Source organism: Ambystoma mexicanum, chromosome 2q (genome assembly GCF_040938575.1).
Source record: "Ambystoma mexicanum isolate Mex_15411 chromosome 2q, UKY_AmexF1_1, whole genome shotgun sequence".
NCBI classification, from domain to species: domain Eukaryota; kingdom Metazoa; phylum Chordata; class Amphibia; order Caudata; family Ambystomatidae; genus Ambystoma; species Ambystoma mexicanum.
This window is the reverse complement of record NC_090924.1, coordinates 78,459,368-78,477,962: the sequence shown is the minus strand read 5'-3', so window position 1 is coordinate 78,477,962 and position 18,595 is coordinate 78,459,368. Positions and strand designations below refer to the sequence as shown.

The following is an 18,595-nucleotide window of genomic DNA, read 5'->3' as shown; positions in this document are numbered from 1 at the left end:
CTTTTTCTGAACCATTGTCCACCGTTTACTAGGAGCACTTAGTAAGTAATTTAAGAGAGCCCTATCATTATTAATGTCCCCAAATCAAAGATTATATTAACGTGGAAGAGTAGGATAAATGTTCTTGGGTATAGGTGGGTTGCGAGCTCAGAGGAGCGGCAGACCCCTGCGCTATAGTTCGATCCGCTCGAGGGATTAGTTGAATCCTGCATCCTGGTACATGGTTTGCTTGGGAAAAAGCTCTGAAATTCCCAAAGCTAGAGTATATACAAGTAGGTGGTCAAACCTTGTTTGTAATGGCGCTGGATTATATCAAAACCCTGGTAGGGCTCATTAGGTAAGAAGGTCAATATAACTTGTCTTTGTTTACACGTTAGTGTTTTATTTTTGATTCAAGTGATTGTTGTCCTTGCACGTGCACAGTGCTAGTTGCATGTGAGAAGAGCCAACACGTGTTTCAACCAAAGTCTTTATCAAATCGCCAACAAGGTTTGCCCACCCACTTGGATAAATGTTCTTGGCCTCAGGTTTGCGAGTTCACTTTTGTGGGGCCAGCAATTTGGGAAATGTGTCATTACTTTTGCTCAGGTGGTACGGGCTAGGGTCCTTCCTTTGAATAGAAATATGGGGGCCCGTAAATGACCACAGTGTTTGAATGTATCATGCTAAAGCCTGTGCTGCTCCCCTTTATGATGCATGGCCGTGGGGTTGTGCTAAGGTCGACCTCCTAGCTCCATCTGAGAACAATTTTTTAAAGATGCTATTAGTGTCTCCCCAGGGCAACCTAATGTGCCCAGTTAGTTGCAAGATCAGAGTCTAGTCAATTTCTGACTAGGCCGTGTTCAAGCCCTATTTATGATGGGTTCCTCTCTGGCTGATTCAGCAGGAGTCCATCTTGATGGTGAACCCTTAATGGCATTCTGTCATCTGAGAAGCATATAGCCATCCACTTGCTAGGATGCACCAAGGTAGTTTCCAGGCTACTGGGGATGAGAGCATGCTGGCATAACCCATGAGAGATAACTAAGAAGGATGCAGGAGTAACTCAGAACAGGCACTCGGGTAGAAGACTCATTTGGTTCTAACTGTAGGGTAACCTGGTCCTGTAACAGAACGTTACCAAAGGATGTTTGATACGCAGATGTGAAAATGCGAGTTAGAACGACTTTCTCAAAGGCATCTCGGAGATGCTGCAGGCATCCCCCGATTTGCTCCCATTGTAGCTATGTGAGTCAGGTGTAAGGCAGCAGGGGCAAATCTGAGATGCTCATATGCATCTTCTGATTTGCTTCAGTGTGAATATTTTTAATTAGTACCCAGCAAGGGGGGTGTGGTGACCTCCCAGCCAACCAGGAGGCTCAGAACGGGGGCTTTATCACATGGTAAAACCCTGCTCCGAGTCTCCTTAGAGCTGGAGGCCACCATATTCTCTCACCGGGAATCAGGTAAGTGCGCTCATGCCCACGTCTTCTTCCACCCCACACCCAACCCCCATTTCCTCACATCTAATCCCCCCACCTCTACCCCACTTACTTTGCATTGCCTGGTCCCTCGCTGGTGCAGCCATGATTTGAGTTATGGGCTGAACAATTTGGGGCACTAGGAGGGAGATTTGTTATTGATTTATGTTATGGTCCAAGGTGTGGCACAGAATGGTGAGGTGTCATCCCAGGCACTCATTGAGTGGTCCTCACTGGTCTGTGGAATTGACGAACAACACTGGGGGTTTGATCAGTTTACGGCATCACATATTTCCCTCAGGCCCATTCCTGAAGCGTGGTGGGCTAATGGCCACGGCCACTCCCCCATAGTGAAGTATGTCATTTAGGCCCTCGATGTGCCAGGACGTTGTCCTCCACCAATCCGAACGAGCCATTGGTGGCTTTGGTTTGGTTCCTGCTTTCGTCTTCTAGGTTCAAAGGAATTATGGAGCTTGCCCTGGCATTTTTGCTTTCGCACAGATCAGATCAGGTCTGGGCAGTGAAGAAAATGGACAACAATGTCCTGGGGCAACTCGCCACATGGGAAATGGGGACTTGGGGGCGGGTGGGAGGTATGCGGGGGTTAAACAGGATTCTGTTTGTGGCTATGCTGGGGGTCAGCTTAATGGATCCTGACCACAAGCAGCTGAATGGCTACTTAGGTGACATATTCATCGGGGACCAATAATGTCGCCACCACTTGGGTACTGGCGCTTCTAAGCAGAGTTGCTATACTTTCAATGGCTCAGTAAACGCACTTCCGGGCGGTCTGATATATGATTGGGCGGTTCAACAGTTCTCAGCGGCAGTAGTTATTATTACATGTGGCAGTAGGAAGAGTAGTTAGAAGGAGTCAAGCCTGTAGTGGGCATTGTACTTGTGAGTAGTTGTCATTTCAGCACATTTTGTGTTTAATGTGTTTTGATATGTGGATATGAAATTGAGATTTGTAATCTATAGATGTGTTTTGTCTGCACAATGTTTTGCCAAAATATGAAATTTACAAATACACTTTTGTATTACTGAGCAAAGTTTTGTATAACTGAGCAATGTTGAAGTTGTTGAAGACTTTATATAGTTTTGTGATTAGATTCACTGTGTAATAATCACTGAAAGCAGAGCATGATGGTATCTCAGAATGCAAATATTTTTGGGATTTATTTCTTTGCAAAGCATGACATTTGATTGATCTCATGAGCAAATTCCAGGTGTTTCTTTGTGTTCACTCCCACTTCCCACATGCGTTTTTGGGTGAACCAATGGGAAATGTAGCACTACTCAGAAGGCCTGAAAACTTTAAATAGGCACTTCATGTGCTTCTCAGAAGAACCGCTACTGCTTGTATTGCATTAGATAAGGCACTACTCGTAGGCCTGTAAACTTTAAATAGGCACTTCATGTGCTTCTCAGAAGAACCGCTACTGCTTGTATTGCATTAGATAAGGCACTACTCGTAGGCCTGTAAACTTTAAATAGGCACTTCATATGCTTCTCAGAAGAACTACGACTTTGATTGCATTGGATAAGGCTTTACTCAGTGGGCCTGCACACTTTGAATAGGCACTTCATGTTCTCCTCAGAAGAACTGCTATCACTTTTGTTGCATTGGATAAGGCTCTACTCAGTAGGCCTGCACAGTTTAAATGGGCACTTCATGCTCTTCTCAGAAGAACTAATACTTGTAATGTATTAGATAAAGCACTACTCAGTAGGCCTACAAACTTTAAATAGGCACTTCATGTTCTTCTCAGAAGAACTACTACTTGTATTGCATTGGATAATGCTCTACTCAGTAGACCGGCACACTTTAAAAAGGCACTTAATTTTCTTCTCAGAAGAACTGATACGACTTTTGTGGCATTGGATAAGGCTCTACTCAGTAGGCCTGCATACTTTAAATAGACAATTTGTGTTCTTCTCAGAAGAACTACTACTTGTATTGCATTGGATAAGGCTTTGCTCAGTAGGTCTATATAACTGAGGGGGTTGGTAGCCGCCGGAAGGATTAAACCATTCTCAAGTTGTGGAATGTTATATTATTTATAAGGAACTGTAGTGGTGTTGGAATTAATCACCTTAACCCCAGCATACAAGTATTCAGATTATCTCCACATTTTCGAGACATAACCAATGTTGTTCGAGTAAATCATAACAACTTTTCTAAATCCCTTAATTTAGGGGACATGTATTTATTTACATGTATTATAAGTAAGAATCAAATAAACAACATATAAACATAAATCAAATCAAAAAAGATCATTGACATTGTATATGGTCAAGGAATGGAGACATTGTTTAGAACCAGGTATACCCATATCTAAGACAAAACATAGGATCTGAAAATGGAAAACAATGCTAAATTTAACAGTAGATTCTTTTCTGTGTGGAAACCATTCTAGAAGATCAATTGGTTCCCAGTATTCAAAACAAAACCAACAAATAAACAAAAATAATTTTTGCTAACATAGTAGTCTTCTAGTAAAGCAATACTGGATTATAATACATCCAATGTTAACACAACAGATTTATGATGCAATATTACCAAAACAGTAATAGCCAAGGTTCAGTACATTCAAGGTATGTGGCCTAACTTTTTTTCTAAGGGCTATTAAGTCAGGCAAAGTTCTGTTTATGATGGAATCTTGCGCATTGGTAGGGTAGTTGCCAATCCTTGGTCTACGTCGGGAACTAAAAATCCCTGATGTTTAGTTAACAGCAGGTAAAGGCCTGCTGCAGTGACGTTTCGGCTTCTGAGTGGACAGCCTTCTTCTGGGCCAATAGGATTGAGATAGCCTTGGGTGTGTCCGGGCTAGGAAAGGGAGGGTCGTGATGGAACGTTGTGGACTGCGTGTGTGACCTTGATGTTGGTCTTCTCAATAGAATCTTGTATAAGCGGAAGTGGCCGCTAGGGAGGCCAGGCACAGAGGCAGGCTCTTGTAAGGCTGCGCCGGGCGTATAACTATGCAGCTACGTGAGGCCAGAATAGATTCAAGGCAAGTTGAACTAGTCAATTCATATCGATGTGTTTCCTTCAAGGGGTTGTAGGGAAGGAGAAGCGTAATTTAGTTGTCCGCTGTGTGATGGTGGGGAGCTTGGAACTGCGTCCGGGATATGCCTCGACTGGACGATGTGCTGCTTAGCTGGTCAGTAGGTCTGCAAACTTTAAATATGCACTTCATGTTCTTCTCAGAAGAACTACTACTTGTATTGCATTGGATAATGCTCTATTCAGTAGACGGCACACTTTAAAAAGGCACTTCATTTTCTTCTCAGAAGAACGGATACGACTTTTGTGGCATTGGATAAGGCTCTACTCAGTAGGCCTGCACATTTTGAATAAACACTTTATGTTCTTTTCAGAAGAACTGCTACTACTTTTGTGGCATCGGATAAGGCTCTAATCAGTAGGACTGCATATTTAATATAGGCACTTCATGTTCTTCTCAGAAGAACTGCTACTTATATTGCATTGGATAAGGCTTTACTCAGTAGGTCTGAAAACTTTAAATATGCACTTCATGTTCTTCTCCGAAGAACTGCTACTACTTTTATGGCATTGGATAAGGCTCTGCTCAGTAGGCCTGCATACTTTAAATAGGGGCTTCATCTTGTTCTCAGAAGAACTGCTAGTGCTTGTATTGCATTAGATAAGGCACTACTCGGTATTCCTGCAAACTTTAAATAGGCACTTCATGTGCTTCTCAGAACTACTACTTTTATTGCATTGGATAAGGCTCTACTCAGTAGGCCTACACATTTTGAATAGGCACTTCATGTTCTTCTCAGAAGCACTGCTACTACTTTCGTTGCATTGGATAAGGCTCTACTCAGTAGGCCTGCACACTTTAAATGGGCATTTCATGTTCTTCTCAGAAGAAGTGCTACTACTTTTGTGGCATTGGATAAGGCTCTATTCAGTAGGACTGCATACTTAAAATAGGCACTTCATGTTATTCTCAGAAGAACTATTACTTATATTGCATTGGATAAGGCTTTACTCAATAGGCCTGCAACTATTAAATAGGCACTTCATGTTCTTCTCCAAAGAACTGCTACCACTTTTATGACATTGGACAAGGCTTTACTCAGTAGGCCTGCACATTTTAACTAGGCACTTCATGCTCTTCTCAGAAGGACTGCTACTACTTGTATGGCATTGAACAAGACTCTGCTCAGTAGGGCTGCATACTTTAAATATGCACTTCACGTTCTTCTCAGAAGAATATCTACTACTTTTATGGCATTGGATAAAGGTCTCTTCAGTAGGGCTGGTTAACTTGTGACAGTATAGGTCATTTTCTGAAGGGCCAAAATACTATAATAGGCAGCCTCATCCGGATTCATGCTGTCAGTGACAAGGCCTGCGCTTATATGCTGGCGGAAAACTAACGGCATTTTTTGACAAGGGCTGCTAATCTTATAATGCAGGGGTCTGCAATCTGCGGCTCTGCAGATGTTTTGGACTAAGACTCCCATGATCCTTCACCATTACCTATGCAGGCCACGTTTATGGGAGTTGTAGTCCGGAACATCTAGCGAGCCTTGTGCAATGCAGCAGCACTGGCATATCTTAAAAGGAAGGTGTGTCTTTCCTGAACAGCAGCCTCAGAGAGCAAGCACTTCGAGACTTAGCAATTGCCTGTGTCTTCCATTTAACTCACACTATTAGTCACAAATCAATACATGAAAGGAGGCGCCATGCACTCTAGTCAAGCAGCCCTATTTTGAAAACCAAAGTACATTAGTTCACCCTTAAAATCACTACATGAAATATTGGAGAAAATAAAGTGAAAACAACCCCACACCACCGTTGCAGACCCTGTGAAACCGGTCTCTCCGACAAGTCCACACAGAAATCGAACCCGCGACTACACACTCAACCCGGGAAGATGGAGCAATGAGGCTCAAGCCTCGGTGTCCAATAATCACTGCTGATGGGTAAAATCTGTCAGCAAGAAAAAGGAAGAAGCCCACCACCGCCCATGGACTTTTCTGAAATTAGCCTGAAAAAAGCACAATTCCCGTGTGCGCTCCCATCAGCTGTTGCCATACCTTGGCAGCGCCCCCTGCTGTGGAGAGAAGCAAACACACGGGCATAGACCTGGGGGTGGAGCGGAGTTCGGGGGGCAGCTCTGAATGCTTGCCACCGGCTTCCACTAATACCTACTTATTTTAGCTTACAATGGTTCTCCCCTTGCTGTAAAAGGGAGCTAGAGGATGATTGAAACATATGGATAATGAGTTTTTGTTGCTTTACTCCTAAATTCAGTGCCGTTTTATTTATTTATTTTTTATGGCCAATTAGGGGGGCCACGCCTCTTCACCTCCTTTTTGTCCCTATTCGCCTCGTCCTCCCCTCAGCTTTTCTTTTCTTTACTAGTCATCGTGTTCTTCTCCAAGATTTCCCTTATCCCATATGCCCCCTTACTATTTGTTATTTAAATATTAACATTTTAAAAAAGATCTTAAAATATTTCGTTTTTATATATTTTTTCAGAATTCTTTGTGTTTTACATTGAAACCATTGTGCGGATTTTCTGTGAGATGACCTGGAATTGAGATGGGATTGCATTGAAAAAAGACAGCGCTGGTCAATGGGTCCGAGATCCGGCATCAGATGTCTCCCCGGATCTCGGACCTGGCCTGTCTGTGCCCTGACAAGGCGTGCACTCGGGGACTGTCTCTGTATCCCTACAGCCCCTACTAGCACTTGACCCCTGTTGTCTGCACTTACTCTTGCACTTGCCACCAGCTGGCCGCACATTTATTTATTGTCTTTATTTATTTTACTGTTATCCTACGTACTGCACTGCCCACTTCCCTGCACTTGCGCGATCTGAATGACACCTGGCCTAGCAGGATCGTTGTCTCGGTCTTCCCTCTGTTTCCCACCCCTTGCCTTGTCACGCCTTGAAACACTTGTGTATAGGCGTGTTATAAATGCCATATCATATCATTTACCGAGCCCCCAGCTTCACCGCCTTCCTACTGCCACATGTAATAACTACTGCCGCTGAGAATTGCTGAACCGCCCAATCATATATCAGACCGCCCCGAAGTGCGTTTACTGCGTCATTGAAAGTATAGCAACTCTGCTTAGAAGCGCCAGTACCCAAGTGGTGGCGACATTATGGGTCCCCGAAGAATATGTCACCAAAGTAGCCATTCAGCCGCTTATGGCCAGGATCCATTAAGCTGACCCACTGCGTAGCCACAAAAAGAATCTTGTTAAACATCCTTCCCCCTAACCTCCATGTGCCCATTTCCCATATGGCGAGTTGCCCCAGGACATTGTTGGCCATTTCATTCACTGCCCAGACCTGATCTGATCTGTGTGAAAGCAAAAATGCCAGGGCAAGCTCCATAATTCCTTTGAACCTGGAAGACGAAAGCGGGAACCAAACCAAAGCCACCAATGGCTCGTTCGGATTGGTGGAGGACAACGTCCTGGCACAGTGAGCGTCCTCTTGCACTACTTCTAGTAGTATGGCTGAGCAGAAGGCTTGTTTCATACGTCCATGCATGAATCAGAGGCGAGGCTGTACTGGGTTTTCCTATTTGATGCTTTGAGTCATTTGTAGAGTGCTCCCTAGTCATTTGTATGGCTTTGTAGCACTTTGGGCAGTCTGGGTATGCCAACTTGCAGGGTCTCGATTTCGGTAGGAGTCGACAGCAGTCCAAAAACATTGCATAAAAAATGGCATTATTTTAAAACATTGCAGAATAGTCAATATTTGGGGCGTGCATACTTTACAAATGAGCATTAGCAGAGCATTGAATGCAGAATAAATATTCCGACTGCAGTAGACTATCCCTTGCATGCACCAATGATAAGGAACTGCTTGCTTCACGCACGGTTGTGCGGTGGTTCGGGGTTGGCTATGTCACTTGTTAGTCCATGGCGTGTGTCCGGCCACACAGTACCTTGTCCACATGTAAGGCCTGAGATGTCAGTGGTCAGTAAGAAGGGAGGCTCCTGATAATTGACTACACATTTTATGCCCTAATTTAGCACCCTGGCATAACGTAACATGGCATGGCCCAATAAAGCATACCAGGTATGGTACAAGAGGACACAACTACTGAGGCGAGAACATGAGATCAATAGAAGCTGCCCTCATATATCCGGCACGAGCCCAAATCACAGGTGTTTTGCTGCATTTTCAAAACATTTTTAGGGGCGGGGTTTGGGCTTAGGATACTTTTTTTATTTGAGATTTGGGAAAGGGGGGGTGTAGCAGAGAGGAGCCCGCCACAACGCGTTGGTCTCCTGCGAGTTTTACCAGACCATAAATGTATCCATGCATGAACCTTTATATGTAAACAATTTGGTTGTATACGAATTGTTCGTTTTACAACTGTTCGAATTACAATTGACCTTTTCACAATTGACCGAATTGTGAAGGTCAATTGAAACATATATGTGGGGGGAAACCCCCCACAACCCCCACCTAACGCCAAACCCACCAAAACCCCTATATATATATATATATAAATATATATTACCAAACAGATATATATATGGTCAATTGTGAAAAGGTCAATTGTGACCCTTTAAATTCGGTCAATTGTTCATTCGAACAATTGTAAACGAACAATTTGGGTAATACCAATAATTTTCCGGGGTTAGGGCCTACAGTGATAACATGATATTATATGATTGGTTATTTATAACGCACTTAATACGCAGAGGTTTCTAAGCGCAGACCCGGGGATTGAACCTGCATTGCTCAGTGTTGCCTTGTTGCCCCTGAGCTATCCGCCATGTTGCAAATGTCTTTGAATACAGTGTCTTCTCTGCACTCAAGGAACCCACTTACATTCGAAAGTGTTGAAAGTTTCAGGTGCAAGAAATGTTTAATTCGAGTTTTTTAAGGCAAAAGTCTAATCTGCTCTGTGCTCCTTCGCTCAGCCGTCATTCACGCGCATTTGCAGGGCGATTTGCACAGTCTGTTTTTTCTTTCTTCTTGCCTGAAAGGGACACCATGGGAATCAATAGGCCATGACTATCACTGGGGTAGAGGCCATTACTGTTAAAAGCAGGCTTTCTCTATGCTGGGCACACTATTGTTTTACAAATGTGCAGCGTACAGTTTCATAGAAAATAAGAAAGAAATACATTTCTAAACTCAAGAATGCAGCTTTAACTTGCATTCCCTAGTTTTCTTTGAAATTTGTTTCTTTTTTTGTCAGACTACCTCACAAACACCCTGTAATTTTTGTGCCCCTTCCTTTTTGTTTTATCAAGGGTTATATTTATAAAGATGTTATATGCTTGTCAAACTGCTTAATCACAAAATAAATGCTTCTCTTGTGCTGACAGCAGTTATTAGGAAATTAAACTGTGGGTTCATGGGTGCCAACTTTTGATTTTCACTACAGGGGCAGAAATACTCCCACCTCCACCCAAACCATGCCCTGGCAAAACACATTTTATAGAACTTTTTATAAGGAAGTGCAAAAAGTCATACGATTAACAATCAGTTTTTAATACGTAAAATCTCAGCAATGGTCACTCAACCTGCTGAGCTAACCAGGTATTCATCTACTATAGAGCGTGTCTATGGATCCCTCAATATACAAAAACACTCACTGCATTGCCAACAGTATTTTGGGTACATCACTGCCATGTAAGTGATATAAAGTGGAATTGATGCACAGTGTGGAGTTCGGAAAGAAGCAGCATGAAAGAAGTCGCACCATTTTTAAACTATTATTTTGAACATTTCCTTTGAGCAGAGTTCAACTGCCAGCTCCACCTCTTTGGAAATCTGCCTCTTCAGAACTCCGCCAGCTCCTCAAAACTCCACCCCCACCACGGCCCCTCTGGGATCTCCCTTTACATTTATTCCATTTCCACCACTGGAAAAGGATGGGGTGAAATGGGCAGGTACCAGTTTTACATTTGGATCATAAACTGAAGCTCTGGAGTGCTCCTAAATCCACTCAAAGGTGGGGTGTGACTGCTTTGCTGCCTGCAGCAGGGGTCTTAGCCGTGACCTCCTCCTAGTGGGGCAGCTCCAAGCTTAATGGAGGATAGCACAGGGGCAACCCGCTGGTCTTGGAAGCAAGACCACGCAGAGCAACAGAGGTTTGAATCCTGGACCCGTGCTTCGAAACCAAACTCACGCATGGTGTTAGGTGTGTTATAAAAAAACAATTAAGTAAATAACCATGCATGCACTGTTTGGCTCCATGTCAGTTAAAGAATCAAATCCTACCTAGAAGCCAGGTCTCGCTAAACCAGAACCCTGTTCATTCAGCTATTGTTAGCGGTCTAGGACAGGAAAGACACACTCTGAATGTTTGTGTCCTCTTTCTTTGTTTTTGGTTAAGAACCCAAGGCCAGTTTTGCCCACGTTACCAGGGAGTAAGAATCATTTTGTTGGCCCTTCAAATCACCTGTAAACAGAGGTCAAAGTGGGCTGGAACTAAAGGGTACGATGTTCCCTCACTTCTTAGGGCAATCCATGATCGTTCCCCTACTTTATGTAACCTGAATTACAGTTCCAGGAAAGCGACTTTTTTTTTTTTTACTTCTCCTCTACTGGGGATTCGAACCTGAGCATTGCTGATAACCAGTTAGTGTAACGCGTGACTGTGCTATCTTGCATGCTGGGGTTGGTGATGGTTATTTCAATAGACTGCTTGGGACATAAACCACATTCCCAAGCAGCCAAAAAGCCCAGCTCGGCAGTGCTCTGTATATGAATTGCTGTAGGTGCAGCAGTGTTTGCAGGTAATAGGAGGCTATAGACATGGGCATGAGCCTTATTATGTGCGAATGGTGGGTGATTGGATGGGGAGCCTGCATGAAGCTGGGTGTACTGAGGGGACAATGGCACACTGGTGGCGGTTTTTTGCATGCATTTTCTTGCACTGTGTTCTCTTCAGTCTTGCTAGAACTGGTATAAAATGCAGCATTGCCAGGTGGAGTGGAGGAAAGGAGGGGCCCGGCATGGGGATTGATTTGGGGGGTTGACAGTGAGTATGGGGGGGGAGTGGGGACAAGGGCAGGGGCGTCATTTCACCAAAATGACAGGGGTAGCGAAAATTACATCACACGACCTTTAACCCCCTGAGGACATCACATGAAGTGATGTCATTTGACCCCACCCCGAAGCGATATCACAGGAAGCGATGGAACACGACCTTTCACCTGTTAACAAAACTCGAAGTGGTATCACATACCATTGTTACTAAGTACACTACGAAAAATATAATTACAATATCACTATAATGTGATGTACATTTCATACAAGAATGGATTGCTATATGTATCGTTAGGATCAGTGTGTATAGGCCCATGTTACCAAATTACCGTGAATGCAAGCAGACGTCCATGACCAAATAATAATGATGTGTTAATATATAGCACTTCCGCTTAAGCGCTTTATATAGAAAAAATATACACCCAATATCACCCAACCTGTGTTGGTACTCTCGACCTCAGAAGGATGAAAGGCTGAGTTGAGGCTTTTTAGAACAGACTAAATCAGTGACTCGCCCCCTGAAGTGTGCCCGAGTCTTTTATAGAAATTATAAAAGACTCAGGCACACAAATGAGCAATTATTTTATAGAATTCCAGAAAGACACATTATTTGGTATTCCTATTCTTTCTTATTTAGGGTCAGTGATGAAAGTGTTACACTTGTGGCACTCCTGTTCTTATTTTTCTTCTTTTTTTTAAGGGGCCTGAACAAGAAAGCCAGACACTCCAGAAGTAAAAAGCCACATGGTGCTGGCCACAGCCCAGGAGCTTGCGTTACCAAAAAAAAAAAAAAAAAAACACTTTTTTTTATTTTTTATTTTCTTTAGAGGTTGCAAGGGAGACCTCAGAGGTCAGAATAGCGACTTCTGACGACCCCTAAATGACGTCCCTGGACAAGGGGTGGGGGGCAATGAGAACATAGTTCCACTACTTTTTGTTTTACACTTTGACCACTACCTGTCCGAGACGTTAAAAGTCTGACCGCAGAATCTGCTGTTCACTGTCTTCACTGCACTATCCTCGCACTTTTTCGTGCGATTTTTCAAGTGCAAAGCAGCACAGCAGATCCCCCTGCGTCTGCGGAACAGCTCAACATGTTCCTTTTTGTCATCAGAGCCTTACACGGGTGAGCCATCGCCAGAGGTGGATGGCCACAGACACAGCATTGAGGGAGTTTCGTATAGGGTGGTGGGTGAACAGAAACGGGAGGGGTGCATAGCAATGCATGCTGGGTAATAACTACAACAGTGTTGAAATCCGATTGAGATTTATTTATGTAAACATTACTTTGCCTGATGCTACTGCAATCTTTCATTCGAGATGGGGAAGATAAAGCTGCAGCCATTCTAATTATGCTTGACATGTTTATAACAATTTATATGTTGTCAGGTTTGTTTATTATTCCATTTGAGTACTTTTCAACGTATTGCCATAAAACGGAGCATCACATGCTCCTGAATCTGCAACGTTAGCAACTATGCATATGAACGAAATCTGGTAAAATCCGCAGCCAAGTGCTTAAATGACAACTGGGAGCAAATCCCTGTTTCAGCACTTAACTAAGGTGTGTGATCCTGGGCAAATCGTTTAATAGTGCTGTGTGTTATCTAGAGCCTGTGGGCATGATTCAGTGCCCAGCTCAGGCCAACATGAATGATGGGAGTGTAGAGTTGCTCCATGTGTATATGACCATTCATATGTTGCACACCAAGTTATTTGCCACTGGGCTTACTTATGTAACTTCTTTCAATGTTACTTTCAATTATGCCTTGTAGTATCAAAGACTGATTTAGCTGCACCATATATGTCCTCCCAGCTAACCATGATCTGTAACTTTAGCACCTGTATTACATCTACCTCACCAGAACCTTACTGCCTGTAACTTTAACAGTAATTCTGTTCCATGTACTGCAATCTTACTAGCGCCGTGATACCTCCTGGTCTGGGCGCTACCAACAAAGTCAATAAATACATAGAATAAAATAAACTGATGACAATCCTTGTAATCTCCTTTTTTGTGAGGTCGCCACAGGTGATGGCCACTCATACGTAAATTAGGAGGCTTGCATGTCTTTTGACGCCCAGCCCCCAGAAAGCGCTGGACCGGCCCCAGAGGTCAAATCTAGAAGCTGAGTGGCCTGCATGCACGATGGCGCAGTAGTGCAGCTGATATTCTAAAAATGCAATGTAACGCTTATGTTAAAAAAGTGAAAAGTGGAGCCTGAGCCGAATGAAAGGGCAGGGGACGGCGGGCACCGGCACAGTCTGACTCTAGGGTTCCTGCAGCCCCCTCTAAAGTGTCCTGAAAAGCCTTTCCGTAAAGGCAGCCACCTTAACGAACATGCAAAGCCAGAACTGCGCACCGGCATCAGTGCACACACACAGCTAACACACCACGGGCCTGATTCATGCAACTTTTAGTGCGGTGCAAAGTGACTTTACACTGCCACAAACACCCCGATTCACAGAGCGGTACAAAGCGTATTTTTGCAGTGCAGTCACTTCGCACCCGTGCAAAGTGAGTGCAAAGTCAGTTTGCTCTGCAAACATACACTTTTCCGCGCTCTGTGAATCTGGGTGTTTGGTGTTTGTTGCGCTAAAAATTCCATGACTAGGGCTCGATGACTGTCCCTGCCCAGCGCGGAAATACTGCCGTGTGTTTGCCACGGATTTCGCTGCAGACTGTGCAAGGTCGGAGAGGCTGGCCCCTTCACCCTAATCACTCTTTATCTGACCCACTGGTCCCTCCTGGCTCCCGCACTGCGCATGATGGATATCACCTCGCCGAGAGGCTGCCCGCACCTTGTAAGCCTCTGCATCGCCTGCGTCAGCAGCCCAGGGGCACCCACTTCGAGGACTCCTAGCTCTAGTACCTTGCAGAATGCCTTGTCGTCGCCCGGGCAGGCAAGTCCTCGCCCTGACCACCACGTATATCAGCTCTGCGGGCGGGGCCGCCACGCCCCCTCCACGCCCGGACATCACAGGCATAGCGGGAACATCACACGCGCACCTGCGAGGCAGGAGCTGGTGCCCACGTGCGCCCGAGTCTCTGATCCCTCGCCAGCGAGCGCTCGCGGAAGAGATGGGCCGCCTGCCAGACGAGGACTTCCAAGGAGCGGGCTCTCCTGGCAGCGCAGGGGTTAACTTCCCAGATGCTGCGCGAGGATCGGCGGCTATTAATACCCCATGCACTGGTTTATCTGACAGAGCAAGCCGGCTGCTCGTGATGTGTGTGCTCCTGGGTGCCAGCAGGGCACCTCCACGCGCTCACCTCGTGGCAAGGGCATAACTCTCCGAGATATGGGCATCATCACACCGCCTCGTGTGCTGGAATAGCGGCGCGCCCTGGAACCAACCACAGGACGCTACTACACTCAAAGATTGGGCTGAGCTCGTCTGCCCTAGAATTGCCCCCTGGGTGTAGATGGGAATAGGAAAGACCGACCAAATGCCAAAACATCCACTCGAGAGGTCGAGCTACGAAAGTGGGTACTAGAGGATCCAGAGGTGAAGAGCTGGGAGTATCGGGATACCAATCGGAGGATCCAGAGGTGAGAAGTTGGAGGAGTCGCGGCACTGATCAGAGGATCCAGAGGTGAGAAGTTGGAGGTGTCGGGCACCGATCAGAGGATCCAGAGGTGAAGAGCTGGCAGTATCGGGATACCGATCGGAGGATCCAGAGGTGAGAAGTTGGAGGTGACGGGATACTGATTGGAGAATCCAGATGCTGGAAGCCAGATGTGTGGCAGTACTGATCAGAGGATCACAAGGGTGTAAGTTAGCCATTTTTGGCACTGATCATAGGATCCAAAGGTGAGAAGTTGGAGGTGTCGTGGCACTGATCAGAGGCTCCATCGGTGAGAAGCTGGAGGCGTTGGGGCACTGTTCAGAGGATCCAGAGTCGAGAAGCTGGAGGAGTCGGGGCACTGATCAGAGGATCCAGAGGCGAGAAGGTGCAGGTGTCGGGGCACTGATCAGAGGATCCAGAGGCGAGAAGCTGGAGGAGTCGGGGCACTGATCAGAGGATCCAGAGGCAAGAAGCTGGAGGTGTCGGGGCACTGATCAGAGGATCCAGAGGTGAGAAGCTGGAGGAGTCGGGCACAGATCAGAAGATCCAGATCGAGAAGTTGGAGGTGTCTGGCTTTGATCGGACGATCCAGAGGTTTACTGACCAGAGAAACAAAAGGCGGTGGGCGTACTGATCAGAGAAGCCCACCGGTCTGGTCTTGAGGTACTAACTTTGGGACAAAGCCTCAATGTACCTAGTCATATGCCATAGGGACCGTCATTTTTATAAGGCACTAGGAAAGTTACAGCCAGTGTCTGACGCGCAAGCCCAGCAAATTCCCAATCACCAGGACACATGGTAAAACGAACATTGACCATTCATATAGCGTACTACATATAGCCCATATTAGTATAGGTCTCAGTGTTTCTCAACTAAACAGACTTTATTTCATTGACCATGAACGGATGAACATTTATGTCTTGCCAGCCAGGATTCCAAGCCTATGGCCTGCGTGCTCACCATAGATCCCTGCAACCGGGGCCGGGCCCAGCAAAGTGTCTTTTGGATGTGCTCATTGACTGACAGGGCCTGCAGCGAGATGTTAATCACGAGGGAGCTGCTCTAGGCATTTCAGAAGGTACTCAGTCTTCTGGCTCTGCTGAAGAAGGTTGGCCAGACCTCGCTGCCTCTGGTTCTTGGATAAACTTTGGTGGTTTCTGCCGGGGAAGGAGCCCGGTACACAGCCGGGGGGGCCAACACCCTAGGACCTGCAGTCGGACGGCCTGCTGGTCCACTGGCATGGATGGCAACAGCAGCTAGCGAGGGGGCGGGGAGCCCTAACGCCGGCGGTGGTGTTGGGCATGAGCTCGGAGCAGCGCATCGTGGAGACCAGGAGATGGACACCTTCTGCTTCGTCTGCTTCCCGCGCGAGGAGATGGAGCCGCTCAGCACCAGCAGGTCAGTGCCGGGGGCTAACTTCCACATGGCGGGGAATCCCCTAGAGTGGCAGGTCCCACCAGACTGCATGAACTGTTGAGAGAGGGCCGTGGAATGGCTCAATGTTGATCACTGTGCTATAGACTATGAGCAGTGCTCGTCGTGGTCCTGTCCGGTTCAATCCGTGCTTCACACGGTACTGTGCAATGTTATCCATGGTACAGTGGGCTCGGCTCTGCTCTGTACATGGCACTGCGCGGTGGGAAACAGTGTGTGGTACATGTCGCTGTGGGATCAGTGCTGCGCGCTGTGCCTTACAGTGTGGCCACTGTTGTGAATGGAATTGCACAGAGCGATCACTGCTACACCTATTACCGTGCAATGTGGTGCACAGAGAAGTTTTTGGTTCTCTCACTGTTGTGTACGGTGCTGTGCAGTGCGAGCAGCAAAGCACACAGTGCTGTCCATTGTGAATTAGTGATGTTATCATGTATTCATGTATTGTTATTTACTGTGATTGATGATGAAGTAGTAACTTTTAATTGTAATGTGAAATGTGCGAGGTTTGTTTTTAAGCCATGTGCACAATAAAAAATATTGATGTGCACTATGTAGCATAATGTGATCAGGGATCCACCGGTGCCTGAGCCGCCCTCGGTATCCGGTCATTGCATTGACAACCAAAGCATCGACAGCCAAACCATCTAAAAAAAAGCATCTAATGCATTTTTAGATGTAAAGGATTTAGTTTAATAAAAATTGTTTTTTAAGGTTACAAATAGGAGCGTTGGGGGGAACCCCCCATTAAAAAAAAAAAAACTACAGAAAAGCATTAGATGCTTTTTTTAGATGCTTTTTTTTAGATGGTACGGCTGTGGATGAAATGACTAAAACCCCGCCCTCTCTCATCACTCCCTGGGTACGTGCGATGCATCACTGAATGGTGCTGCATGGCCTCATGCACAATGCCTCTAAAACTGAAGGGCTCCTTTATTTTATTTATTTATTTATTCGGCATTTAATGGCGCCTATACACAAGTGTTTCCAGGTGCCACAAGACAAACGATGGGGGAAGGGGACATGGAAAAGAGAAAGCAACAATGACGGTTATAGTGCCCATGCGACAATCCTAACATGGAAGCGCAAAGACAAAGGTGACAAGTGCAGGGGAGGGAGGTGAAGGGCAGCAGTGGCGGGCCCAAAGGGGGTGAGCAAGGGCTGAGGCGGGCCCGCAAGGGCAAGTGCTCTGGGAAAAAAGAGGGAAGGGCGTATAAGTGCGAGGGAGCGCTCTCCAGTGCCACATCCCTTGCCCAACCTCCTTCCTCCTTCCCCGGACCACCCAATAGCACTCTGGCGGCATGCAAGCAACCTGCGAGTTCTCTTTGACAGCAGCTCATCACCTGCGCACCTACCATGCTACTAGGCCCAAACACCTGAACATCAACATACCCCGACCCACGTCACCTCTCACTCCATCAAAAGACTCTGCTCCCCCCCCCCCACAGGCTTCATTACTTCTGGGAGCCCACCCCAGCCCCTTGAAGCTTCTGAGCCATGTTTTGATCTTTTCTACCTGTACCCCACTGCCCTGAGTAGCCCCCCATAATCCATACGGGGCCTAGCTATCCAGTCAGAATCTGTTCCTGTGCAACCCCCTTCTTCTTGTGTTTAGCTAGGCTCCCCTATCCTCTTTCTCCCAATGACTTCATGCCCTGCACGCTCCTAAGCTGCCCACAGCCTCCCCATCCCCCATCCCCCCGCCCCCCCCTTGACATATCAATGGAACGACCTACCACAGACATTAGGAGGTCATTTGCACAGTGACTGGCTTCACGATCCCCCTTAAGGACCGCCTTCTTCCCAGGGGAACGCCAGAGAGCCTTAGAGGGCAAACCCAAAAGGCCCCAGGCAACCAAGGAGCTCCAACCAACATCCCCGCGGAGATGGCACAGCTGTAAATACGGTCATCACTCAAGATGGGCTCCGTGTCATTTCCAAAGTAAATTCATTTGTGGGAATTTACTTGTGGAAATTACATCGGAATTAATACTTCCCCCAAACCCCTTACACTGTCAGCCCTACCCCAAACCCTCTCACACACCTTTTACTCTTTACATATTTATATATATATGTATATATGCATATATATATATATACATTCGAAGTAAATTTCGAAG

At 46.1% G+C, this 18,595-nt stretch overlaps 1 protein-coding gene and 1 long non-coding RNA gene across 3 annotated transcripts in view; one reads left to right on the top strand and one right to left on the bottom strand.

Annotated features, from left to right (window-relative positions):
* The window catches only part of LOC138569161 (uncharacterized), a 371,203-nt gene that overhangs the window by 309,799 nt on the left and 42,809 nt on the right, over positions 1–18,595 (bottom strand). The window contains exon 1 of one of the 2 annotated variants that reach the window (XR_011303158.1): positions 14,347–14,585. The exons of the other annotated variant lie outside the window; for it this stretch is intronic. This is a non-coding gene — a long non-coding RNA (uncharacterized lncRNA). Of the gene's footprint in view, positions 1–14,346; positions 14,586–18,595 lie in introns of those variants that run through there. 2 annotated transcript variants of the gene reach the window in all.
* LOC138569160 (serine/threonine-protein kinase SBK1-like) overlaps positions 14,661–18,595 on the top strand; it is an 849,071-nt gene continuing 845,136 nt past the window's right edge. Inside the window, exon 1 of the mRNA XM_069646879.1 lies at positions 14,661–16,439. Coding sequence (XP_069502980.1) covers positions 16,285–16,439 — 155 coding nt within the window. The 5' untranslated portion in view covers positions 14,661–16,284. The remainder of the gene's footprint in view (positions 16,440–18,595) is intronic.